Genomic DNA, 26,604 nt, shown 5'->3' on the forward strand with positions numbered 1-26,604 from the left:
GACCCTTTGAACGTATGGACCGTAAGAAGCTCTGAAGAAATGGTGCTATAATCACGGGAGTTAATAGCTTTCTGCGCTTGCTTGTGGGGGGCTCGGAGGACCCTTCCCTGCGGGGTTCGCCAAGCCAGAGCTAACTGGCCGTAAGTATATCATGGGCAAGGAGATGCTTTTGCCCCTTGGTGGGGGGCAGGTTAATGTATGTGGGGGCGCGCTGGAATTTAAAGGGACCTCTCAGCGATCATATACATTAACATGCGGCTGGAGCGTCCCGTTAAATGGGGCAAGATGAGGCCCAAACTCAGGGTGCAGCCAAATAAATGCCCTCCAACCTAATAACTATTAATATTAAGAATATTATTTTTACATAGCTCCTTCATAGTCCACGGCGCAGACCAATGGGGAAGCAGGACATAAGAATATGGTCTCTCGCAAATAATATGTGAGGAGGGCCCTTTACCATTAGCTTACAATCTATAAATGATTACTTCTTGATTGATTTAGCGCTCTCATATACTGAAGGGCTGTGCAAAGGACATAGACGTGTTACTGAACGAAAGGCTGAGGAGAGCCCTGACCAAAGAGCTTACAATCTAATCAAAATAGCAAATATTACGCTTATTATACCGTATATCAGCTTGGTGAGGCTGCACAAGCTGCTGTATCCAGGGGAAGTCACCGTGCTGCCTTTCAACAACCACACTCCAATTCTCATTGGCCATGGAATTGTATCACATGGCACTTTTACGTCTGATTGGTACGATCCTTCACAGTCTGTACACAGTGCGTTCATTGGCTGTCACATGTTATCTCTGTTTAGCGCCCTCTGATTGGAAGATACTCATTCTGCTTGTTCCCGGGATTCTAATAGGCTACCTGATATAGCTTTCGATTTTCCGGCTCATGGTTGGCTACACGCTGTTATTGTAATGTGTCGCTTGTTATGATTGGCTATACCTCTGCGCTCTGACCTCTAACCTAGGCATACTGTCCAATCGGATGAAAGCTCTCTTAATGGTGGCCGGCAGGTTGGGCCCGTGCTTCGCAGCCCCCCGAGAGTACAGTCAGTGGCCGCGCACCCCGGGCCCAGCATGGGATACAAGCCCGGCGGGCTGGCCTCATAGACACAGCTCAGTGACGAGGATTAACCCAGGTGCATGAGACCGGCCTGGCGCTGGCACTCTCTACGCCCCCGGGTAAGAGCCTGCAGCGTGTGTGAGAACACGGGAGACTCCATGAGACCGGGGAAGTGAGCAGCCCGGCGGATATGAATGATAGATGTGCACCTGTGGGTGAAATCACTAGGGATGTGTCAATATAAGATATACCTACCTACATAGTGTATATATGTGTATGTGTGTATATAATATGTTAAATGTATATGTATATGTGTGTGATATATATATATATATATATATATATATATATATATATATCTGGCTTTTCAAGGGACCTGGCCGTCATGTATAGAATGAACTAATCAGAGTCTGCCAGTCCAGCTTTTATAGTCACTTATTGTTCATACGATACTTTACATATCGCACATGTTGTGATCCGCTCTGATTATCAGACGGAAAACCGATATGCAAAGTATAGAGAAGGCTGCGGGCGATCTCGCGATCTTCATAGAATGAATTGGATTAAAGTATATGTTTGCGCTATGAAATATGTATAAAAAATGAGCTCAGCTTTAAAGGCTCCCAATGATTTATTTGTCGTTATGAATGAATGAACGGATAATCTCGCTGTTTCATATATATTTATGTATGTATGTCTGTAGATGAGGTTCAGAAAATGGATATATGGAGCTTTGCGATGATTTGTATATGTACTGTACCGGATTAGCATATATATGTATGATATTCTATATAATATAATATTTTTGTTGTGTGACGGCTGTCACATTTTATAACCGCTTGCCTCCCGTAGTTCCCCCTTTTCCGTTAGACGCTCACGCTTTTATGTCATGCAGCAGGTCCTGGAGACCACGGCTTCGGAAAGTCAGAGATAATTTGGGGCAAAAAAAAATCAAAGAGGGGACTCCGTAATGGTTCTTGCTACGTCTTAATAACAAAATATACCAGGCAATATTTAGCAACCTTATTTAAAGTCAGAGGTTTGATGACTAGTGGATATTGAGAAAACTTTTCAGAAAAGGTAGTAGATACCCTTTGTAGACTTCCAGTGGAGGTTGTACAAGCAAATGCAGCAAAGGGATTCTTGATTAGAACCCGTTCGCACCCCTATCCTTTGGAAGTAATATATTTATTGGGGTCTCTTGTTTGCTCCGCTTCCTAGGGCCATGTAAGAATATATGAATATGTAACATTTTTCCTACATGTAACAATTTCTAAACTGTGTTGGAATATACAGAATTTAAAAGGTGTTACTGATACAAATAAAAAAAAGTTTAAAACAAACATCGTGCCGTGATGCAGAAGACTAAAGTAAAAATATTTTTAAAAAATAAGAGCAAAAATGATTAATAATAGTAATGAAATAATAAATAACATGAAAGGCAAAATGAAGATAACCTGTATCAAGTGTTAAAGGGTATTAAAAATGTCAAGTGGCCAGTGGGATATAAATCATTTAATAATATACACTACGGTTCAAATGTTTGGGGTCACTTCTCTCAGCGCAGATGGGGTTAATGCTGTAAATGACTATTATAGCTGATTTTGAATGGAATCTCTTCATAGGCGTACAGAGGCCCTTTATCACTCCCATCACTCCTGTGTTCCAATGGTCCTTTATCACTCCCATCACTCCTGTGTTCCAATGGCCCTTTATCACTCCCATCACTCCTGTGTTCCAATGGCCCTTTATCACTCCCATCACTCCTATGTTACAATGGCCCTTTATCACTCCCATCACTCCTGGGTTCCAGTGACACATTGTATTCGCTGATCCAAGTTTAAGGTTGAAAGGGTAATTGATCTTAGAAAACCACATTGATGTTAAAGCCAGAAATGTCCTCAAGACAGCTGAGCTGAGTATATGTGGAATATTTTGACTCCGGCGGGTGTTAAGTGTTAGTGTTGTAAATAAGATTGCAACATAGTACTTAATACTCTCAGAACAGTTTCTTTGTATAAAGTGATTAAAGTTGGATGCATGGCATTGGTTACATTCGGCTCTCATGCTTTGGCTTTTCAGAGTTATTTTTTTGACTTCATTATTTAGTTTCTGATGTGTCTTCCAGCGCATCTCCACGTGACGATTGTGTATTGTCTGTAGCAGGCATGGCGCTGATAACATCCGGGTTCAGCCCTGATAAATATTGGCTGTAGCGTAGTTTAGCGCAGAATCCTATTTTAGGCGGTGCTGACACGCGGGTGACTTTCCCGGCTCAAACACTGCACCGAGCTGCTGCTTAATGACACGGAGTCAGTTTCCCCGTAGACTTTCATGAGTGTCTGCCTGGATGATTAAGACCGAGGTGTTCTATTGTTAACAGCAAGGTGGTGTAAGGAGATCACAGGATCATGACTAGAATGCAGCTGCCACAGAATTATTATTATTAAAAAATAATAAAAGTTGCTGGAAGCTCCCCTTGAGTTTTCGTCGACGTTCTGTTGGAGTCCGGCGTGTTCCGGCTTTGTTTCCAGTTATTTTCGTTTGAATAATTATTTGTAAGAAGATCCGTTCAGGAGCTGCCCGGGTGCCTTGGACTCCCTGACTGTTTTGGATGTTCTGTTGACCCGGGATCTCTTTCTTTAGAATAAAACCATTCCCTCTTATCCTACGAGCTGCACATGTAGAGTGTCGTTGGCCAGGATTCAAGCTCTTCCGGGGAAGGGATCTCTTCTGCATCTCAACTAAAATCGCTTCTCTGTTTGCCCCTACCTTTCCTCTTTGCCGTCTGTCTGTTACGCCGGGCTACAGGCACATCATTCGAGAATGTTTCCTTCCAGACCTGGAACACGTTGGGGTTCGGGGGGGGGATCTAAATACATACCGTAGGTTCTCCCGTACAGTTGCATGTTGGAAAGTCATGTCCCATGCACAGGAGTGCTCGATCGTGAGCTCTTTGGAGCAGGACCCTCCTTTTTGATTATATAAACCTCAAATTGTGTGACGCGCTTTCTATGTCCTGTTTCCCTGCCGTACATCACTGCAGAATATGATGGCGATCTATAAATCAATAAACTAATACTCAAAAAGTTTGGGGTTTTTCCAGACCAAAGCACCTCTTCTATTTCAGCTTTCGAAGGTTTGGGGTAAGAAAAAGTTCAAGAATTAACAAAAAAAATTCCGCTTTCCTTACTGTATCAACGCCCGATCGTGATTGGCTCAGTGCAATGCTTTATTTATTATATTTCAATATATTTTACCCATTTATTTTCTGTTGCCCTGGTGGGTACTCTTCACCCCCCCCATCTGTAGTCTGCACGTACCCCTGTGACCATAAACCGCGGCAATGTCTGTTTTTATTACACGTATTACCCTTTTTTAAGGAGCAGAAACCGCTTGGCTTCGCTATTTACTCCCTTGGATCGCTCACCCCCGAACTGTAAGCCCGATGCAATTTTATATTTCCTCCTTGGACGTGAAAATGGCAGTTCACAGACCACGATGAAAAAAACCTTTTACAAGCTGTTTTAAGACGTAAAGCATAACATCTTCCTCCCTTGAAGCGAGTCACTTAAACTAATTAAAACACCCCCCCAAAAAACAATCTGGGTTTGCCTCGGGTCCTCCGAGACTTAGTAGTAAATGGCGCAGGCGTTGCATCTTGCATATTTAACGTGGACGCCTGTTCCACTCTGCCTTAATGTAATATTATATATATATATATAAATAAATATAATATATATATCTATATAATCCTAGAGCTGCCTATCCTCAAAGCAGATGCCGCCCCCTCCTCCAAATTCACTTTAGATGCTTTTTATTTGTTGAGCCAAGAAAGACACGTTGTAATTAGACGTTTTTTCCAAATACATATGGAGTCTCCGCAGAGCCAAAAATATGCGAGAAAGCAGACTTCTCTCGCAAGCTCTTTTTTTTTTTATTTGATTTGTGCGTTAAACGTTCCCAATTTTATGTTTCCTTCAGGTTACCAGGGGTAATACCAAGTTACCGACTTTCCGACTTCTCTGGGAAAGCTCAGAATCCGCGCTGGACGACCAGATCACTCGGGTAATATGTTACAGTAGGTCGTTGTGTACGAGTAGCTTGTAATTGCCGTGCTTCTACAAAGGTATACATGATTATTCCTCCCCATTATGTTACATCCCCCCCCCTGTTGCTGGTTGTAGCCTCTTGTAAGAATGGCCGGGAGAGGAGAAACCCAAAACCACATTAGTCATGTCAGTTAAATTGCCTTTTATCAGAGATGAACGTTAAAATAAATTGACGTTAAACTGTTATGGCCGTCCGAGAAAAGCGGCTGAGGGTTAGTATGCAATGTGTTGGGATTGTACGGCGCTACGGTATATGATGGCGCTATGTAAAACAATAAATAATCATTTTTATTTCTGCAGAATAAGACATGGCCGCCTCTGTGCAGATTTCCTGGTGTTGGGATGCGTTTTGGGAAAAATAAAGGCTCTTGTCTCGCGTTAAAACGGTAAGTGGGCCGCTTTTACCTGGGAAGCGAATATATACGGTATATATCGCTGTGCCGGATTCTTTTCCAAAATGTTTTTAAACTGTCTTAAAATACTCACATAACGTCGGATCTTTTGTAAGCGACGTATTTCAGTTTTAATGTTTTAGAAATCATTGGGTGTACGCAATTTGTTTTATTTTATAAAGTTTATATATTATATGTATTCTAAATGTTTGTATTAAAAACATGATGAATATATATAATATTATATATATATAATTTTACTTATTGCATCACTGTTAATTGATCAGCGGCTTAGGTCACGTATAAAATATATTTATAAAAATATTTCATGACCTGTTCATTTTTGCCAAAAATTGTACACAAGTTATAAAAATAAAAAGTAAAAAAAAATACTGACTCTCTCATGACGCCCTGTTAAATTGGCACAAAGTCTGTGACAAACCTTAATATAAGAAGCAGCTCTGTAAGTTCCATGTTGACTTAATTTTGTGTGTTTTCTGTCTCTCTCCCTCGCAGGCGGTGCAATGATCTAAGGCACTGGATGCGTGGTAGTCGTGCCCTGTGCCGTCCCTCAGCATGGCAGGCCTGCAGCTCATGACCCCGGCCTCCTCTCCTATGGGTCCTTTCTTTGGGCTCCCTTGGCAGCAGGAAGCCATTCATGACAACATTTACACCCCAAGGAAATACCAGGTATACGCCGTGTTTTCCGTGCGTCCATCTCGTATAGATTTCCACGACCTGACCCTCGTTTGGACCGCTCTTTAGACTTGTCACATGTTGTCAGCCTGCAGCATATGGGGTATATACTGATGAAAATCATTTAGCTTATCAGGTCTATGCAGTCTCTAGTGTAGTAAGGCACTTTATAGATGGGAATCTGCAGCATGTAAAAAGTAGAATATTGGGAAAATTATTATTTTTTTTTTCTGGACTTCATCCTGCGCTGTCTGTGGTGTGATAAATCAGATGTCCTGATTGCACATGTCCTGATTTTGGTATTTTCAGCCGTTCCGAATGAGCGACACTTTTTTTGTTCTTCGCAGGTGGAACTGCTTGAAGCGGCTTTGGATCACAATACTATTGTTTGTTTGAACTCTGGCTCAGGGAAGACTTTTATTGCAGTTCTGCTTACAAAAGAGCTGTCCTACCAGATCCGTGGGACCTTTAATAAGGAAGCCAAGAGGACAGTGTTCTTGGTCAACTCTGGTAAGAACCTTGTGATTATACCAAGGAGATTCTACATTGTAGATCTGAGTGAATACTTTGAGTCTCTGCCCTTGGTCATGCCAAGGATAAGGACCCCCTCATAAATACATCACCATACGTCAATCAGATTAGTTTAGTTTCTACAGCATGCTGAAATGCTTCTAAGGACGATGTTAAAACGGTTAATCCCAGTCTACTTTACTTTGAGGTCAGTGTTCGCTTAATCGTAGCGCTTAGACGCTGTTTTCGTATCTGTGGGGCAGATCCGTTGGAATACCGATACGGTCTTGGTTGACTTGTTTACCTTTTATTAATGGCTGAACAAGACGCAAGAACGCCTTATATGTATATATCTATATATGCATTTATTTCTTTGCAGAGAAACAAGTGTCTCAGCAGGTCTCGGCTCTCCGAACTCATTCTGACCTTAAGGTAGGAGAATATCCCCGTCGAGAACTAACACAATGCTGGCCAAAGGAGAAGTGGAGCCAGGAGTTTGTCACTCACCAGGTAATGCACTGGATTATTGGCGTGATTGCATTAAGATCGGAGCCACGTAAACATGGGATGTGGCTAATGTTTTCCCGGTGAAGATGAAAGCGGGGGGTACTAGGTCTTTACCAGTCATTGCAAATTGGCTAAAAGTGACCTTTCCCTCCGAGACATAGCTCGTTACCTGTTGGGTTGAATACAGCTACACAGGTACCATTGGCTACCATTCCATAAACTATTTCCAAAATGCTAAAGTGGCTTTTTTTTTACATTTTATTATTAATTAATGTTCAAAACACAAACTCTGGGCACAATACAATAGTTTTAATTTATTGGCACCGGCCGCCATAAGCCCCTCGAAGCATGGAGCCTGTTTCTTATAGCAGGGGCTTATTGACTATGCGGTGCGCTCGAGGTGTGTTGATAAGAAATGACGTTTCTCTCGCCTTCTCCGCTGTAATTGACCGATACCCCGGTGAACTGCTTGTGCCGTGAAGCAAAACTGTTAATTTTTGATCTTTTTGTGTATTGAGCATTTTAAGTCTGAGCTGAAACCTTCTTTTTTTTTTTCTTTCTTTTATTTATTTCACATTTTAGTGAAGAAACCACTTTCTAAAAATACTTCAGGCTGTAAAATTGCCAAATCATTATTATGTTACAGAAAACAAATTGATTAATTATCTTTAACGATCCTCTGAACTTGGCCAAAGCAACGGCTCAACGACAAACATTCTTCTTATAATTTTTATAACGTAAGGAATAAAACATCAAATGATTCTGAGGATAACAGCTGAGGTCGCTTAGATCCATTTTTTTTCCCCCCCTTCTATCTGAGCTGGTTGTCAAAATTCATTCACCGAAACCTTTTAGCACAAAAGCAATTTGGGGAATGTCCGTTCAGACGCTTGATTGAGGTTGTCAGTTGGTTTACTAAAGAAACATTGAAAACACATGATATTTTATTTCGTAAATGGAAGCCAGATGTCGGCGCGGGTCTCTGCGTGTTGTGACTTTACCGTCTTTCTCGTGCACACATGCAGATCTTGGTGATGACCTGTCACATCTTCCTGGACGTTCTGCAGCGCGGCCTCCTGTCATTGTCCGACATTAACTTGTTGGTGTTCGACGAATGTCACCTTACGATTCAAGATCACCCGTATCGGGAGATTATGAAGGTAGGAAAAAAAATTGGATTTTATTAGTTCCCTGCAAGACGTGGTACGTGCCATCTGTCTTATCGATATATAATAGGATATACAGAAATAGGAAAATATTCTTAATATGTTGCACTTTTTAATTATAAATTCGTTATTTTTCTCCCTATTAAAAATAAATAAAAAAATTATATATATATATATATATATATATATATATACTTTAAATACTAAGAAAAAAAACAAATTCACATTTGTTCTAGCAAATGAGTACAATTACAATGTGAAAAGGTTCTCTTTTTAATTTTATTATATAACAAATAAACAGATAAAACAAAAACTCGTTGAAAAAAATAAATTAAAATAAGAGATTAAGTATCCATTTTTTTTTTTCATGGTCCATAGCGCCTTTCCCCAACTTGTAGGTATAAAACGAGTCGTTAAAGTTTTTTACTTTTTCGTCCTGTTTTTTTTTTTTTGCACCGTTTATAAGTCGATCCTTGTGTAGTGAGACGCATACAATACGTGTGGTTTCGCCGTACGTCTTTGTGGTTCCAGAATGATCTCATTCATAATGCCGGTGCTCTGCCTTGTCACACGCAGATCTGTGAAAGTTGCCAGGCGTGTCCTCGGATCTTGGGCCTGACCGCGTCAATACTGAATGGGAAATGTGACCCCCGTGACCTCGAGGATAAGATCCAGAAACTGGAGGAAATATTAAAGAGTAACGCAGAAACGGCAACCGATCTGGTGGTTTTAGACAGGTAAACAGGACCCAGAGATCCATGACCTCATTCTCATCTGACAAACACAAGCTTGTGATTATAGAACGGAGCAGCTCGGAGTCCTTTGGCTGAACCCCAGTGGTTGCCAAACCATTAACACATCCTATATGTACGCGGCGTATGCAAACTGTAGGAATCGTTGCATTCTCAGAGGCTCTCGATGACTAATGCCTGTCAGAGCCTTATTCCGCGGATCCTACATAATCGGCATCGGCAGGACTCTTCCGGTGTTAAATAAGATGTTTCATGCTGGAGGATGCTCTTCAAAGCAGAGATTTCCCATTCAATGAGGGCATGTGGGGGTTCTCCATACCCCCACATGCACTAAGCTGGCATGGTTTTAATTCTAAGAACGGCCCCCCAAGAACATTTACTCTGGATATTTTTGTGCCCAGTTTGACGTTCAGTGATGGCGGCTGCCACCTTGCCCTTTGCCAAGGATGACTGACCTGCGTTTAAGGTCTGGACTGCCCTTAAGGGTGTCGTGATTATCGAGACAGATCTCATATGATCCTTGCACTTAAGATGCAGAATACCCTAAACATTAGCATTTTCTTTAAACCAAATAAGTGTATAGGTGAAGTGTGTTTTCCAGCTGCGTGCGTGTTGAGCTTGGCACTGTGTGGGGTAGTTCTGGCAATGGTTTTATACGTATGTTTCTTTTTATTTATTTAAGGTATGCGTCTCAACCTTGTGAGATTGTGTTAGATTGCGGAACATACCTCGACAAAAGCGGGCTTCATCGGAGGCTTTTAGGTGAATTGGAGGAGGCTCTTCACTTCTTGGATGACTGCAACATCCCCACGCATTCAAAAGAGAGAGATTCAACGTCCATCTCGAAACAGGTACGAAGTCTAACACCACATTCTCACCTCAATAATCTAATGTCGGGAGGCGTCCGCTCCTTGAACACCGAAGGGAGAGAGCACGAGATGGTTTTCACTCTGAAACGTGAAGGCTTGTTCCATCGCTGGTGACGTGGGACCTTTCTTTGTGTAGTTCTTTAGCTTGGGGATGGTTTGAAGCGATAACCTTCTTTAACCCTTCTTAATTATATATTTTAAGTTTGAGACAACTCTCCCTTTAATGAATTAACCCCCTTTTTGCATCGGTGCCCCTTGTGACACCGTATTCCCCATAGCTCCATAGGGACGTTGTCTTCACATAATTTAACTCTTGCCGCTGTGTCTCCTTTAGATCTTGTCTGACTGTCTCACTGTGTTGGTGGTCCTGGGGCCATGGTGTGCCGACAAGGTGGCAGGAATGATGGTGAGGGAGCTGCAGAAGTTCATCAAACACGAGCAGGAGGAGCTGCACCGGAAATTCCTACTGTTTACAGACACTACCTTACGGAAAATCCACGCTCTTTGCGAGGAGCACTTCTCACCCGCCTCGCTCGACCTAAAGTTCGTCACCCCCAAAGTCCTAAAGCTTCTGGAGATCCTGCGCAAGTACAAGCCGTACGAAAGGCAGCAGTTTGAGAGCGTCGAGTGGTACAACAACAGGAATCAGGATAACTACGTGTCTTGGAGTGATTCGGAGGACGAAGACGACGAAGATGAAGAAATCGAGGAGAAAGAGAAACCCGAAACCAGCTTTCCTTCTCCCTTTACCAATATCCTGTGTGGCATCATCTTTGTTGAAAGAAGATACACCGCGGTAGTTCTAAACAGGTAACTTCATGTTTTTCCCCGTTCTTAATGTACGTATTTTTCCCAGGGAACGTTCTGCTTTAAGTAGGGACACAATAGGTATATAGGTTGAACTTGATGGACTTTGGTCTTTTTTCAACCTTTTGAACTATGTTACTATGTTAATTATTCCTGTCCGAACAGACATTTTTTCACATAAAAACACTGTTCATTTAGATTTCCCGCGGTCACCATTCCTCTACTGCCAGGTGGCACCACAGCTGAGCTGGTGATGCTTACTGGGTGCATTAACACAGTCCCGGTGTTTCTTACTCCAGGATAGCAAACGATCGGGTTGAAAAGGGGATTCAGAGTACACATATAAAATGGGAACGCAAAACCACATTGGGTTGATGAGATGAAATTCACCCTGAGTTTGTCTTCGGAAGGTTAAAGCGGGGCTTCATAATTGCCACCTATGTCGTGATACGTGGTGTCTACCGTCATGAACTAACGGGCTTCTGCGTGGCTTTTGCAGACTGATTAAAGAAGCTGGAAAGCAGGACCCCGAGCTGGCTTACATTAGCAGCAACTTTATAACCGGTCATGGAATTGGGAAGAACCAGCCTCGGAATAAGCAGATGGAGGTGGAGTTCAGGAAGCAGGAGGAGGTAATGCGGTTTACCTGTATTGTCTGAACATCACCTGTCCTTCGATCTCTCAACGCAAAGCGACTTCTATTCTGTCGGTTGCAGCCTGAGAATAGACCGTAAAGGGGAAGTAATATTTTTCATCACACACATTTTGTAACGTCTGGCTTTTCTCTAGTGAGATGGGCCAAATGTTTATCTGTGTTTCTCTGAGAGGTATCTAGCTGGTTCCTGGTGTTATCCAGATGTCCCGGTTTCTTTTCCAAGACTCGTGTTCAAAATGAAACGTATTCCGACAGGTCCTGAGAAAATTCCGCGCTCATGAAACAAACTTGCTGATCGCGACCAGCATCGTCGAAGAGGGTGTGGATATCCCAAAGTGCAACCTGGTGGTTCGGTTTGACTTGCCCTCTGAGTACAGATCCTACGTCCAGTCCAAAGGCAGAGCCCGAGCGCCTATCTCAAACTACGTTATGTTGGCCAACACCGATAAAATGAGAAGTTTCGAAGAAGATCTCAAAACGTACAAAGCGATTGAGAAGGTTTGCATCCTTATCGTTCTCCTAAAGTCCTAAAAATACATTGGCGACTTCTATCCTGATTCTTTTTCCTTTCTTTTCTTACAGATCTTGCGAAACAAATGCTCGAAATCCAAGGACTGTGGAGATGCGGAATCTGAGCCTATCGTGGACGACGACGAGATCTTTCCTCCGTATGTTTTGAGGAAAGATGATGGTAGCCCAAGAGTTACTATTAACACGGCTATTGGCCACATTAACCGGTAAGTACAGCGTCATTCTAAATAGATTCCCGCAACAGCCTACTTCAGCAGTATGGAAGTCTCCCATAACGTACATCTTCCAAGGGAATAGACATTTGCTGTAAGGAGCATTCATCCGGTGCGTTCGGAGGAATTGAATGCTTGGTACAAATATAGCGGTCGGTCCGTATCTATCTTAACTAATTCAAACTTTCTTGTTTTTCTACTTTGTGTATATTTTTTAGAAAAAAAACTTCAACATTGTGTTAGTTAAATGAGTAACTACCCTGTGATTTCCCCCACCGCTCGTGTAGGTATTGTGCCCGGTTACCCAGTGACCCATTCACTCATCTCGCTCCAAAGTGCAAGACGCGGGAACTGCCCGGTGGACTTTATAGCTCGACCCTCTACCTGCCCATCAACTCTCCCCTTCGAGCTCCCGTTGTTGTAAGTACATAGTAAGGATTGCAGTAATGGACGGTGTGGCTGCATTTTTATAAGTATGTAGGAGTAGATTTGTGTGTGAGTAACTTTATTTTTTCTTTACATTTTTTAAATTCCTACCAAATGTTAAGCCCCTTTATGTGCAGTTTTCTTTTAGTGCATTCCAAGGTGCAATCAAACTGACCTTATTGCAACCTACCTTCAACTTGATTTTTAAAATACGGATATTCATCATTTACTGCTGCATTTTTAAGGAGGGTCCAGGCGCAAGTCACGTTGATTTAATCAAGAAAAAATGAATCTTTTGAGCTAATGAAGTGTTTTGTTCTGCGCAGGGTCCTTCTATGAACTGTGCCAGACTGGCGGAGCGAGCAGTGGCTCTCGTATGCTGCCAGAAGCTGCACCAGATTGGTAAGGAGATGTTGGCGGTAACGCAATGTTATGGAACCTTACAAAGTTTAGGGTTCCGCTTGTTGCTTTCGGAGCGTCCTTCAGAATTTGCACCAGAATCACCTCTTTATACCCGCACTCCATGCAATTTGAGGGCAAATAAGAGCCGTTTGGCCCATATAGTTTGCCAGTGGTTCTGCACTTGGTCCTTGGACTACTGCATGCACGATCAAAGCATCTACTCCTGAAAAGCTCTCCGCTATCTGTCCTCCTCCCTCCAAGTGAAGAAATGTTTTCATGCATTATATCAAAGCTACTGACCCTCTGTTTAGATTGTCCTGTCTTTCACCTCCTTTAGTATATTATTTTGTCCTGTACTTTGACACTTTTTACGTATCTTATGTACCGCATTGCGTTCAGTGATGTTGCGGAAGAACCTTCTTCCATGGTGCTCTGATGAGTGGAATTCCATCGCTTTCAGTAGAGTCCTACGATATATTTTAGCAGGGGCTGTTTTATTGTGGAAATGTATAAATCTCTCCATTGCCTTCTTCAGGTGAATTGGACGATCATTTAATGCCAGTTGGCAAGGAGACTGTTAAGTACGAGGAGGAACTTGACTTGCATGACGAGGAAGAGACTAATGTTCCTGGGAGACCAGGCTCCACTAAACGAAGGCAGTGCTACCCAAAAGCGGTGGGTGTTCAGGATTTATGTGATCTATTTGTACGCAAACCGTGCTGATTTTTATCCATGCTTCCGATGGATCCTAGCGTTCTGATCTCTGTGCCCTGCTTTGCAGATCCCGGAATGTTTACAGAATAGCTATCCTAAACCCGGTCAGCCGTGTTACCTGTATGTAATTGGGATGGTGTTAACCACACCTCTGCCGGATGAGCTGAATTTTAGGAGGAGGAAATTGTACCCACCCGAAGACACAACGAGGTGCTTTGGAATACTGACTGCCAAACCCATACCTCAGGTATTACATGGACTCTTCAACGGCTTTCCTTTGATTTGGTTCTGTTGACAAAGTTGTGTAGGTGGCATCTGCTTCAAGTAGTATCTTGCTTTTCACGTGGTCTCCTGTGAAGTACGCCGGTCTGACCTGTTTTTAGGTCATCTTAACGATATAACCTTTGACGTTTTTGGTCATGTCTCGCAGATTCCTCACTTTCCGGTCTACACGCGATCCGGGGAGGTGACCATATCGATCGAGTTGAAAAGGTCTGGCTTCACTTTGACTTTACAACAGCTCGAGCTGATCACCAGGCTTCACCAGTATATTTTTTCACATATTCTTCGTCTTGAGAAACCTGCACTAGAATTCAAGCCCACGGCGGCCGATTCTGCTTACTGCGTTCTACCTCTCAACATTGGTAAGTTGCCATACAGGTGCGCTTCTCAACACCGATGGCCTATCCCTCCCGACCTGAGGGACTGCACATAGTCCCATTGCCCTAAACTCAGGACATTAAAGAAGGGATAGTAAAGTCAGTGTCCTGTTTGCTAGACTATGGACAACAACTCCATTTTCCATCTGTAACCATTGGGTGCGATGGAACCCAATACCTGGGAAGTGCCCACCGGGTCCAGTTTCATACTCCTGTGTCCTCGTTAAAACTAGCTGGTGAATATTATCGGAAAATTCAGTTTAATATATATTTCTAATAGGTTGAGGGGGATAAAAACCCTTTAATGTAGGTAGCCTTCCAGACAGTGTCTTCATGCAGCGTTAACCATGGCTTCTCTGCTTCTTTAACCCACGACAGTGCAGGAAAGCATGTAATTAAGCATATTAATCCATATGTAAATGCATCCGTGTCATGTGGTGCCTCCATGTTGGCCTGGGTGTCCTGTTGGCTTCTCGCTCATTCATTTTTTATTTTGTTTTACTGTTCTCCTGCTTATGGTGTCATGGGAATCTTGGGAATGTCCTCTGTATATTTTTACACTTTTGCATAAGCTGCATATTATATGTACGTGTCCAAATGTATTCTTTGATATGTCTGTGATTACCTCCCATGCTGTAAAGGAGAATCAAGGAAAGGAAATGTAAGACTAAAGTGCCTGAAAAGCTAATATTAATACGAGAAACCGTTTGAACACGATTCGGACAAATAAACGTTAAAGCAGCGTTTTTTCACAAAGTTTTATGGAAATCGTAGCGGTGGGCTTCTCTGCGGTAGAGAGGGAGTCTGTAGACAGGGGTCCTGTCTGAAGTCCCTGGATCTAGCTGCAGGGAATGGAAGTTAACTTACAGAACTCCTATCCCTATGCGTGCCGTGAGGGTTTATATGTATATGTGGCCCATGTTCTCCAGGAAATTATTTCGGTTTTCTAATAAGGGGGTAAAAACGTGATGCAAAAATATTTTTATATCTGATTTTTTTTTTTTTTTTTTTTTTTTTTTTTTTTTTTTTTTATGGCGGCTCTTTCTTCAGTAAATGACTCTGGCTCTTTGGACATTGACTTTAAGTTTGTAGAAGATATCGAGAAATCCGAAGCACGTACTGGCATTCCCAACACGCAGTATACGTCAGAAAACCCTTTTATTTTCAAACTAGAAGACTACCAAGATGCAGTTATCATTCCAAGGTAAGTGTTCTGCATCAGGGAATTATTGCGATCGTATTACATGTGCGCTAGCGCTACAGTAGGGTATCAATTACTCGGGGGCATCGCTGGGAAGATGTTTCACATGCAGCGAAATGTGTCTGTACGTTCACCAAAAGAATCGGCGTCAGATTCCGCCTGTTCTTCAAAGATGCATTTATTGGAAAGTGTGTGTTTAACGTGTGTTTTCTTCCCTCCTCAGATACCGTAACTTCGATCAGCCCCACAGGTTTTACGTAGCAGACGTATACACTGATCTTACTCCGCTTAGCAAATTCCCTTCCCCAGAATATGAAACGTTTGCCGAATATTATAAAACAAAATATAACCTCGACTTGACCAACCTCAATCAACCTCTTCTGGATGTGGACCACACATCGTCAAGGTATGAAAGGGAGCCCAAAACCTGCTTTCTCGACATGATGAATATGCAAACCAAAATGTATCCACTTCAGTCCCTTATGGACGTACATGTACGTCCGAAAAAGCTCTGCTTAGAAATCCTTTAGGACGTACATGTACCTGCTGACTTTCTTGCAGCAGCGAGGACAAATCTCGGCTGCTATATGGGAGATCAGGCTTTCTTTTGACAGCCTGGACTCCCCCCAGTCCACAAAAGCCAGCAAAGTGCCGGTAAGCCACTTATAGAATGTCTGATCACGCGATCCGCCATTCCCTCCTCGAAGACGTCACTGATGATCTCAACCAGATGTGGGGTATGTCTGTAATCGGAAAATATTGCTGAACGTAAATTCGGTAATTGTTCAACTAAAGTGTAAATAATTTCTAAGAAAATTGCACAAATTATGTTTTTATATAAACTTTACGTATTTCTATGCTTTCAAACGAAACCCTACTTTGTGTTGGTTCATCAAACACAGAAAAGGGGGAATCTTTAATTAAACCCCCGTACAGGGATCGGCCAAGGTTTGTTGTAGTACTGATTTATTAATTAAAAAAATATATATATTTTTTTTTTTAAGACTTAACCTGCTGACTCCGCGGCATCTGAATCAGAAGGGGAAAGCTCTTCCTTTGAGCAGTGCCGAGAAGCGCAAAGCCAAGTGGGAAAGCCTGCAGAACAAACAGGTAACCTCTGCGTCTAGTATTGCGCGATAGGCTATGGATCCTCGGCCTCGGCTGACCGCTGTTTGTCTGGCAGATCCTGGTCCCGGAGCTCTGCGCGATACATCCCATCCCAGCTTCGCTATGGAGGAAAGCAGTGTGCCTGCCGAGCATTCTGTACCGCCTGCATTGCCTGCTGATTGCCGAAGAGCTGAGAGCACAGACTGCGATAGATGCGGGTGTTGGGGTGAAAGCTCTACCCGAAGATTTTAGGTAGGTTTTTCTTTCTCTGTTCACAATTTGTGAAAATTACAAATTTTTGCACATTTTTAAGTCAAACCCCCCCCTGCATGCTTTTGGAAATTACATGAAACATTAAGAGCCATCTGGCTCCCAGAGGTTAAACAAAAGAGACATTCTGGGTTTATTCATTGACATTTGAGTATTTTTGGACTTGCTGTCCTTATTGTATGCATTTTTTCTTCTTCCAGATATCCAAACTTAGATTTTGGGTGGAAAAGATCCATTGACAGCAAATCTTTCACCTCTAGTCAAAGCGTCCCATCTGTCGAAAACAAAAGTGAGTGTAAAGTTTATACACCTGCTGCTAAACCTGAGACCTCCCCCGAACCCAACGACCAAATATCTGTGAAGTGCGCACTGTCCTGTAACAAAGCCCCCAGTCACCTCCACGACGACCATATCTCAGACTGTCCCGGGGCGCTCAAAGCTGTTTCTTGCAACGGTCTTAGCAACGGGGATTGCGATGCAGAAAGCCGTGAAGTCTGCCCGGGGAATCGACTGAATCGTTGCACACAGGAAATACCAGCGCAGTCATCTACCTCACTTCCTGTTCAAGAAATACCCAATAAGAACCAACCCCGACCCGACGATGAATGTATTGGGAGTGACGGAAAAGCCACCAAACCTACCTCAGACGAGTGTCCCCACAGCACGTGTCCTTCAGACGTTGCTTGCGTCGGAGCAGAAGGAGGCCCTTCTGCTAACGGGCCTGCCGGTGGGTACTCTCCAAAAACCCTCGGCCCGAACCCCGGTCTTATCCTACAAGCCTTGACTTTGTCTAACGCCAGCGACGGATTCAACCTGGAGCGCCTCGAGATGCTCGGAGATTCCTTCCTGAAACACGCCATCACCACGTACCTGTTCTGTACGTATCCTGATGCTCACGAGGGGCGTCTGTCCTACATGAGAAGCAAGAAGGTGAGCAGAGCGCGACGCCATTTGGATCGCGTGATTTAAGTTTACTCTAAACCTTTGTTCCTTTACAGGCTTGATTAGAATAGCTTACAGAAGTCTTAATACCCCGAATTCCATAAAGACGACCAATGACCCTTTGCTTTCCCTGAAATGTCTTGGGGTTTCTTGGGATATATTTATAGAATATGAATTATACTAGTCCTTTTTTTTCCTCATAGTTTAATATGAATATTTCCATTGCAGGTTAGTAACTGTAACCTTTATCGGCTCGGAAAGAAGAAGGGCTCGCCAAGCCGTATGGTCGTGTCAATATTCGATCCGCCGGTGAACTGGCTCCCCCCTGGATATGTTGTGAACCAGGATAAAAGCACCTCGGATAAATGGGAAACTAATGAAACTGTGAGTTGGAAATGCACTTTTTTTTTTTTTTTTTATGAATAAGGAAATCTGTCTTGAGCAAAATGAAACGTGATAGCCATGTATAACACTCCAGAGACATCGGCACGGTTTATAGACTCGGTCTGTACAATAACTTATTCCCAAGGACAGTGCATTTAATTACATTTTTTTTTTTTTTATCATTCAAAAAAATGACCAAAATGATTGAAAATTATACAATGTGCATTAGGGGGGGAAAAATGCTATCCAGGCGCTACAGTGGCTATAAAAAAAAAGCAGAATGGTTTAATTGTGTACTTTGAATCATGGAAACTTTATTAGTAAACTTTTTAATTGCTGATGTGAACAGAGTTACAGGTGTCTTGCCCTGGTGTATATATTAAGGTTGGTACTGTCCAAATTATAAACTCAAATTGAAATCATTGATTGCAAAGGAAATATATGTAATGGTATAACATGAGTGCCCCTTAGTTCTCCTAGTGTTGGTGCATATTGTGAGTTTAATTCTTCTTTTTTGTCCTCTTAGAGCGGTGAAAGTGTCACAGCCAATGGCAAAATGTACGAAGACTTTGACGACGAAGAGGATGAAGACCTAATGTGGAGGAACCCCAAGGAGGAAACCGACTTTGACGACGACTTCCTCGAGTATGACCAGGAACATATAAAGTTCATAGACAGTATGTTAATGGGGTCCGGCGCGTTTGGAAAGAAGATTCCTTTGTCTCGGTTTTCTCCACCCGATCCCAATTACGAGTGGAGAATGCCAAAGAAATGCTCGGCAGAAAACGCTCAGTTTGCCTCAGACTTTGACGACTTTGATTACAGTTCCTGGGATGCCATGTGCTACCTGGATCCCAGCAAGGCCGCGGAGGAGGATGACTTTGTGGTGGGATTTTGGAATCCATCAGAAGAAAACTGCGGTGTTGATGCCGGCAAGCAGTCCATTTCTTATGACTTGCACACTGAACAATGCATTGCGGACAAAAGCATTGCCGACTGCGTGGAAGCGTTACTGGGCTGCTATCTGACGAGCTGCGGCGAGAGAGCCGCTCAGATGTTCCTCTGCTCCCTGGGCCTGAAAGTTCTCCCGGAAGCAAAGAAGTCTAAAGGCGCAAAGTCAATCGGCGGCAATAACGCCGGAACGGAACCGTCGCCCTGTAAAGGGGTCGAATACGATTATTTGAAGATTCCTCCGAAATGCATGTTCGATCACCCAGATGCAGAGAAAACCCTCGAGCACCTTATCTCCGGCTTTGAAAACTTTGAGAAGAAAATTAACTATCGATTTAAAAACAAGGCCTACCTTCTGCAGGCTTTCACCCATGCATCCTACCATTACAATACCATAACTGGTATGTATGACCATAAAGTCATTTGGGCACTGCCCTATTTATCTTGCGTTTGTAATCTTTTATATAACGTATCCGTGTTCTCCAACTAGAATGTCCTCAGCCTTCTTAAATAGTCTAGGTTCTTCTCATGTTTGACTTGTGTTTGTCTTGTTGACCTGTTTAGATTGCTACCAGCGTTTGGAATTCCTTGGAGACGCAATTTTGGACTACCTCATCACTAAGCACCTTTACGAAGACCCGCGCCAGCACTCTCCTGGGGTTCTTACCGACCTGCGCTCTGCTTTGGTCAACAATACCATATTCGCGTCGTTGGCCGTGAAATACGACTACCACAAGTACTTCAAGGCGGTCTCTCCAGAGCTGTTCCATATCATCGATGATTTTGTGCAATTCCAACTAGAGAAGAATGAGATGCAGGGAATGGACTCTGAGGTACTGTTAAAAATTTCCTGTATTCATCAAATATAACTTCCTACAACCGTTTCTGTGAGGTTTCGTAGCCAGCGGATGTCACTATTACCCCATCGCTTACATTTATTGTCTCTCTACTTGGTTTGTTTTATCTTATTTTGTTTTTCTTTTATATTAAGTTTAAATGTTTTTTGCAACATTTTCAATTTGGACGTAAACCTTAGACTCCAGATTAATGTTTTTTTTCCCCCGCACTTATTTGGGATTCTTGTTCTTTGAGGGCTCAAATTCTCCTTTTTTTCTTCCTCTTTATGCCCCTTCCCCCAGACCCTAAAACTCGTAAAGGGAATTACTTTGCTCCTTAACACAAGGTTGCAAAGTTTCCAAGGGATTTAAAGTTTTGGGGTTGAGCCAAAATGAAAACTAAGTGAAAACCGGGGCCAACGGCAACGGGACGATGCAACAATCATTGGCTTATGAGCGCAAACTGTTATGTTAGGGAGAGGTGGGAGCCACGAATTTTACTACGTTGGGTCAGTAATGTTTACACATGTATGACAAATCGCCCAGGATTACTGATCATAGGAGTCAAATGGAACCCTTGGGGAGGGGGGGCAGTTGGCGTATGTCATCAGTATTATGTTTCAATGAGGCGAGGCGCGTCTGGCGTGCAGATAAACTGCTCTCGCAATTCTTCCCGATTTATTTACGTGAATACTTTGGGAATTAGGTTTCTAATGCATTATTTAGTTAACAAAAGAGTTACAATCAGTAAGTAGGTGGAACGGCCCCTTTACCACTCGGCTGTATCCCACGTCGGTATCACGTCTTGGGGTTTGCCTTCCGATTGCTTTCTTTTTATTGGGTTGTACGTTTTGCTTTTAACAGTTGAGAAGATCTGAAGAAGACGAAGAGAAGGAGGAAGACATAGAAGTCCCCAAGGCTATGGGAGACATATTTGAGTCACTTGCTGGGGCTATTTATATAGACAGCGGCATGTCGCTTAACACCGTGTGGCAGGTGTACTACCCAATGATGAGATCGCTGATAGGTATGGCTCGATTCCCAAACTTGCTTTTACAAATCAATAGTAACCGTTAAAATTTCGCCTGGCGATCATGTTTTTTTTTTTTAGAATGAAATGGCTTTTAAGTTGTTTTGACGATTGCATCTTTTCCATCTACCTGCAGAAAAATTCTCTGCTAATGTTCCCCGTTCTCCGGTACGAGAACTATTGGAAATGGAGCCGGAAACTGCTAAATTCAGGTGAGGTGCATCATGTGATAGGCCTTGGGGATATATATATATATATATATATATATAATTATATTTCTCTCTATCCTTGGATATTAAAATATTCCATGGTACTCTGTATTCATTTTTATGGTTGTATATACTGCTTGGTCCTCCAATTGAATAGCCCCCAAGATCTGTTTTGCCTGCTCTGCATAACTTACCAAAGCTACTGTCGCCTTAGTGCTCACGTTCCCTTGTTAACGCTCTGTACATTTTTTGGGTGCATCAGATTGTAATTCTGACTTGTGTGTTTCTAACAGTCCGGCTGAGAGAACGTACGATGGGAAGGTTCGAGTGACTGTGGAGGTTGTGGGGAAAGGGAAGTTTAAAGGTGTCGGCAGGAGTTACCGAATAGCCAAGTCTGCCGCCGCGAGAAGAGCGCTCCGGACCCTCAAAGCAAATCACCCTCAGGTCCCAAACAGCTGAGAATCGCCGCTCTGGCCAGAACGGCCTGCGGCGAAAGGCAGAGCTCTAGAACCTTCAACGACACAGAGGTTAAAAGTATACCCTATGACGTCTTTAAAGCATAATTGTGTTGAGAGGAACAAATTAAAGACAGAGAGATGATTTTTCAGTGTGGAACCGATAACCGAAAGCATATGCATTTGGGAAAGCAGTCGTATCCTAACCCTCCCCTGTGCTCTGCATTGCGCCATGGAAGAGACTTCAGCGTTTTGTGCAAGCACAGTCCTTTCCTCACGTCTGCTTTCCTTTAATCACGAGAATGGTTTATCTGTGATATTTAGCAAATCCTGCGAGAAGCGTCTGTCGTATTCTTTGCCTTTTATTCTCTTTATTTTTATTTTTTGCTGTAGGGCTTAGCAATGTGGGGTGGGGAATTAAGTGTATATGTGCTAGAATGAAGATCTGTACACCGTCACAAATGCAGACTATACATCTTCATCAGCACACTTTTTTTTTGGGGGGGGGGTGAATGCATAATTGGATCGTTCAGTCATCAGGTGAAGTAGAGGGGATGAATTTTTACTAGTTTTGCCCTGACTGAATGTCACGCAAAAAAAAGACATTCACAATCAACATTGCACTTATGGGTCTAGGAATGAATGATTATAACATTGTTTAAGAGCAACTAGCTCGTGGTCGTGTCCTCCATCGTGACAGCTGGAGGGGGAAACATTGTTGCCCAATACCGAACTGGCCTGTTGAAGAAGACTTATCCTTCTTCTGGATACCACCGCTACCTGAAAATGTTCACTGCCTCCTATAGGAAAGGATCTCTGCACCCTTTATCGCCTCCTCTCTTCTCTGCCGCGCCGGATTCCACGTGGGCAAATCCTAAAGGCTGCGACTTGAATGCAGATCGGTCGTGTGAAGCGCTCTCGGCGGCGCTGAACCTTTGCTGTGTTTCTCTGTGACTTGGGGAAGGACTGCACGTGGCATTACAATGACATTCGTGAAACGAAACTGTTAAATGTTTAAATGCTCAAGACATCACATGAATATGCTGCAGATTTCAGTTGTATTAACCCTTCACGAGGGCAGAGGGTTTCACCGAACTGTCCTGGCACCTTAATTGGTTCAGTCGTGACAGATAGGCGGTAGGCTTGCAAAAAAGGTGGATTGAAGACTCCACTATTATTTGTATAGAACCTCATTTTCAAGCACAGGAGCTCTCACTCCGCACCTTTTAGTTATTTAGTGAGTTATCCCCGGACTGTTTTTTTTTTTTCTTTTTTCTTTTTTTTTGTGTGTGTCTTGCGCTTACATGCGTGTCGCCCATCGTGGCAGAGCTGATTTCTCATTTCAAAGGAATGAACCTTAAGGTGGACCTGTCACCTACGTAGCTTCTTAATTTACTCGTACGTAGGCTTCTAGGATTTCAATGAAATTTACTGTTTTTTTTGTTTTGTTAATGTAAATATTAGAGACTACTTGACCTCGGCAAAACCTGATTTATTTAAGAACGAGTGATTGGATTACTATTGAATTACAGGACAACAGTAGAACCGATTCCTAGAACCTAGTTACTTTCCCACGCTGCATGTGTTAATTAATTAAGTAGACTGAAATATGCAGGTTTTGGGGCCGGTGACAGGTCCGCTTTATGTATTTTAGGAAATTATATTGTGTGTTGGGTGGAAATCTTTTGGGTAGGGGCTCAGACTAATTCTTCTGCAGTAAGATATTGCAAGCAATCTTCACTTGAATACCTCATTACCCCCTGTTGTCATCTGCCCGCTTACTCGTGTATTTTGTCGTCTGGTGCTATGTTATAATGCTTGAATTGTGTATTTTTTTCCATTTGCACTGTAACTGTATTACCTCTTAATTTACCTGCTTCTAAAAGTAAGAGTGGGTTTAAACCCCCCCCACTGTTACATCACGATACGTATTGCTGCATTTCCCCACTGATCATTCAAGCTCGCTGGTTTAACTCTTTCAGTGTCGGAGCATCAGTTTTAAGGCTAAAAACACACTAAAATGATCAAAACAGCCCCGCGCAACCACCTGCCCATTCGAGGGTGTTTAAGATGTATTTTGCAGTAACCCTTTAGGTTTAAGAGCCTGTCCCATTCATCAGGCTATAATAGTGCCGGAGCAATGATTTATTAGACTCTTCAATGATATTTAAAAAAAAAAAAAAAAGAAATTAAGTTTACTGACCGCTGTTTTTTGTACGTGTCTGTGTCTTTCGGCTTCAAGTAATTGTCACGCCAAGCATGGCGCTAACATGCCTGTAACACGTAGGGTTATCGCGTTCGATTGTGGGTCGTGTTGCCTCCGCGTAATAACAGGACACCCGGTTCTCAATATATACTAAAAAAAAAAAAAAAAAGTATTTTAAAAAGAAAAAAAAACAAACAGGTGATATGGTTTTTGGATTAAATTTGTTTCCGCGTCACCCAAAACCCAATCGGGGAAAATAACCCATGATTTTTTGATGTCTTCACTGTATGTATTTTTAGATATCAAATTACCTGCAAAATATAGTAAAAGTTGTGAAATTTTAAATTGAGGCTTTATTCTGAAACGTTAATTTTGTTTAAAACTTCCATTATCTCAAAAACATACATATTACACACGCATCTAATATGTGTGATATATATATATATATATATTATATAATGTGTGTGTATATATCACACATACATACTATTATACTATACTATTATAGTATGTGTGTGTGTATGTAAAAAAAAAATAAAAAAAAAAAAAAAAAAATCACCCTTTTTAGTAAATATTGTTTTTTTTTTGTTTTGTTTTTTTTTTTTTTTCCTAGGTCCCCAACCTCCCTAATCTTACATCTAGCGTCTTGCTCTATTTTTTGTTTTGTTTTTTTGCTTATGTCTCGGCAGCGTGCTATCTTGATGTCCTTTAGCCCTTATCAAAGTGGGTTTACAATTGTAATATTTCTAGTCTGCATTTTCCGACCTGCCCCGAATAATGCAAGGTCCTCGCTCCACTGTGACGTCGTGAATCACGTCCGATTCTATAAGACTTATCTGGTTTAATGGCGACCCCCGCTTGTAAGCTGCCCCCCCGCCTGAGATGTGACATGGAATGCATAAACTGCATATTCATTTTTTACTTTTACATACTGTACTTTGAATAGACCTATTAATGCTGCATATATATATAATATTGTAAAGCTTTTTCATTAGTGCTGTTATGATCACGTAGCACAATGATGCGTTGCACTTGGTGGCCATGCTTTTACCTCATTTCAGAATGACTATAAATGCCTAACGGGGAGGGGGACTCATGTGGTCCAGCATCTGCTGCCATTTTGTTTTGGATAATATGGTAATTACAATGCCTGTATTGTGTCATGTTGCACAACGAACGACCGTTGTATTTCCTTCTATTGTCTGTGGTGGTTTGTCTATCAAATATATGGGTATTTGTGTGCGACCTTTCTTCTGTGGGTGGGTATGTATATAATATATATTATATATAGTATATTATATATAATATATATGTACGTAATGCAACATTCCTTCAGATAGTCTTTTTATTATACAGTCAGTGGAGGAGTCTTTGATAACGTACTCCTATTTAAAGGCACAGTACAGATCGGGGCACTTGTAGGATGGGGTAACCATATGAAGAGTCGTATTTCTTATATGAAACAGTATTACTATTGGCCGTCTCCTCTGTGTGCGTAGCGAGGCCTCGGTTCTCTAGAAATTGCTTTGGACTTGACTGTCCCTTTAAACCAACCACTGACCCCCTTATGAAGTTTTTTTTTTTTTTTTTTTGTGCGTTAAACATGGCAGCTTCTTCTAAATGTTAATAACAAAGCCGTGCGTCAACACGAAAGGGGGTAACCCTTAGGCTCGTTCAAGTTATTAATAAGACATTTATTCTGTAAACACTGTCACGTCGCACCTTTTCATTTACTTAGTCTGACTTATTCTGGAATATTTTGTCTATATATTTTTTGGAGGTCAACCACAGACAAGCCAAATCACTCGCGTGCACTCGTTGCTGCGGCAGCAGTAACCAGACCAGGAATCATTCGAGCAAAATAGGGCAGTGAATGGGCAATCGTATTGTAAATAACGGGTGAGAGGTAAAGAAACGAGATCAGGTAATACGAAATGTGGACATTACGTCGTCTGCGTCGCATGCTGCGGCACTCTCATGGGATCGTCATACTGTACCTGTGCTGCAGGAATTGCAGTCTGCACCTTATGGATCACAAATACCTTTTAATAGTTTTTGTAATAACTGTAGCTAAGTATATCTTCAATAAATTTATGTTCTGATTGTTCAAACTTTGTCTGCCTGCGACTTATTTTGGGTCCCCCCCCCTCAAAGTTTCTAAAGGAAAACATAATGTAACTAAAAATCCCAAAGGTGACGGCGTTTCAATAATATGTAATATAAATATTTGTGGAACTTCTCACCCTTTTAGCAATCTTCTCGGTAGTTTATTCTCATTAGGTGCAAATAGCTTGAGAAGCTACGATTAGAACCGCTGGAGGACCGGATCGCGGTGTAAAGACGGTTTTGGGCGGCCGATCGCCACACACAAGTTTTAACGCAACCATTTTTTTTTTTTTTTTTAAAAGGTTGTTTTTATGTATTTTTTGACCTTTTTGAGCCTCTAAGTATTTCCAATGCATGTCTCCTTAATGATAGCCTTTTAACATTTTTAATAATACCTATTCAAGGCATGACCTGGCCGGATAT

At 42.2% G+C, this 26,604-nt stretch overlaps 1 protein-coding gene across 1 annotated transcript; it reads left to right on the forward strand.

Moving 5' to 3' along the window:
- The first annotated feature begins 1,021 nt into the window (after nucleotides 1-1,021).
- Nucleotides 1,022-22,470, forward strand: DICER1 (dicer 1, ribonuclease III). Its single transcript, XM_053475230.1, has 29 exons — nucleotides 1,022-1,193; nucleotides 5,059-5,142; nucleotides 5,487-5,572; nucleotides 6,095-6,268; nucleotides 6,622-6,784; nucleotides 7,164-7,294; nucleotides 8,317-8,451; nucleotides 9,034-9,194; nucleotides 9,892-10,060; nucleotides 10,413-10,888; nucleotides 11,385-11,517; nucleotides 11,796-12,038; nucleotides 12,123-12,277; nucleotides 12,571-12,703; nucleotides 13,036-13,111; nucleotides 13,647-13,786; nucleotides 13,893-14,072; nucleotides 14,256-14,469; nucleotides 15,535-15,688; nucleotides 15,909-16,091; nucleotides 16,690-16,795; nucleotides 16,869-17,044; nucleotides 17,263-17,992; nucleotides 18,233-18,388; nucleotides 18,915-19,740; nucleotides 19,904-20,172; nucleotides 21,040-21,202; nucleotides 21,342-21,417; nucleotides 21,708-22,470. Exons 4-29 carry the CDS (start codon nucleotides 6,155-6,157, stop codon nucleotides 21,871-21,873), a joined length of 5,628 nt encoding a protein of 1,875 aa, XP_053331205.1. The 5' UTR covers nucleotides 1,022-1,193; nucleotides 5,059-5,142; nucleotides 5,487-5,572; nucleotides 6,095-6,154; the 3' UTR covers nucleotides 21,874-22,470.
- The last annotated feature ends 4,134 nt before the right edge of the window (nucleotides 22,471-26,604 follow it).

The sequence above is a fragment of the Spea bombifrons genome, chromosome 9 (genome assembly GCF_027358695.1).
Source record: "Spea bombifrons isolate aSpeBom1 chromosome 9, aSpeBom1.2.pri, whole genome shotgun sequence".
NCBI classification, from domain to species: Eukaryota; Metazoa; Chordata; class Amphibia; order Anura; family Pelobatidae; genus Spea; species Spea bombifrons.

Excerpts from the sequence above, each read along its gene's own strand:
- DICER1 (XM_053475230.1), top strand. The coding sequence starts at position 6,155 with ATGGCAGGCCTGCAGCTCATGACCCCGGCCTCCTCTCCTATGGGTCCT. Across the intron at positions 16,796-16,868 it reads AAAGCCTGCAGAACAAACAG|ATCCTGGTCCCGGAGCTCTG; the intron begins GTAACCTCTGCG and ends TTTGTCTGGCAG. Across the intron at positions 17,993-18,232 it reads CCTACATGAGAAGCAAGAAG|GTTAGTAACTGTAACCTTTA; the intron begins GTGAGCAGAGCG and ends TTTCCATTGCAG.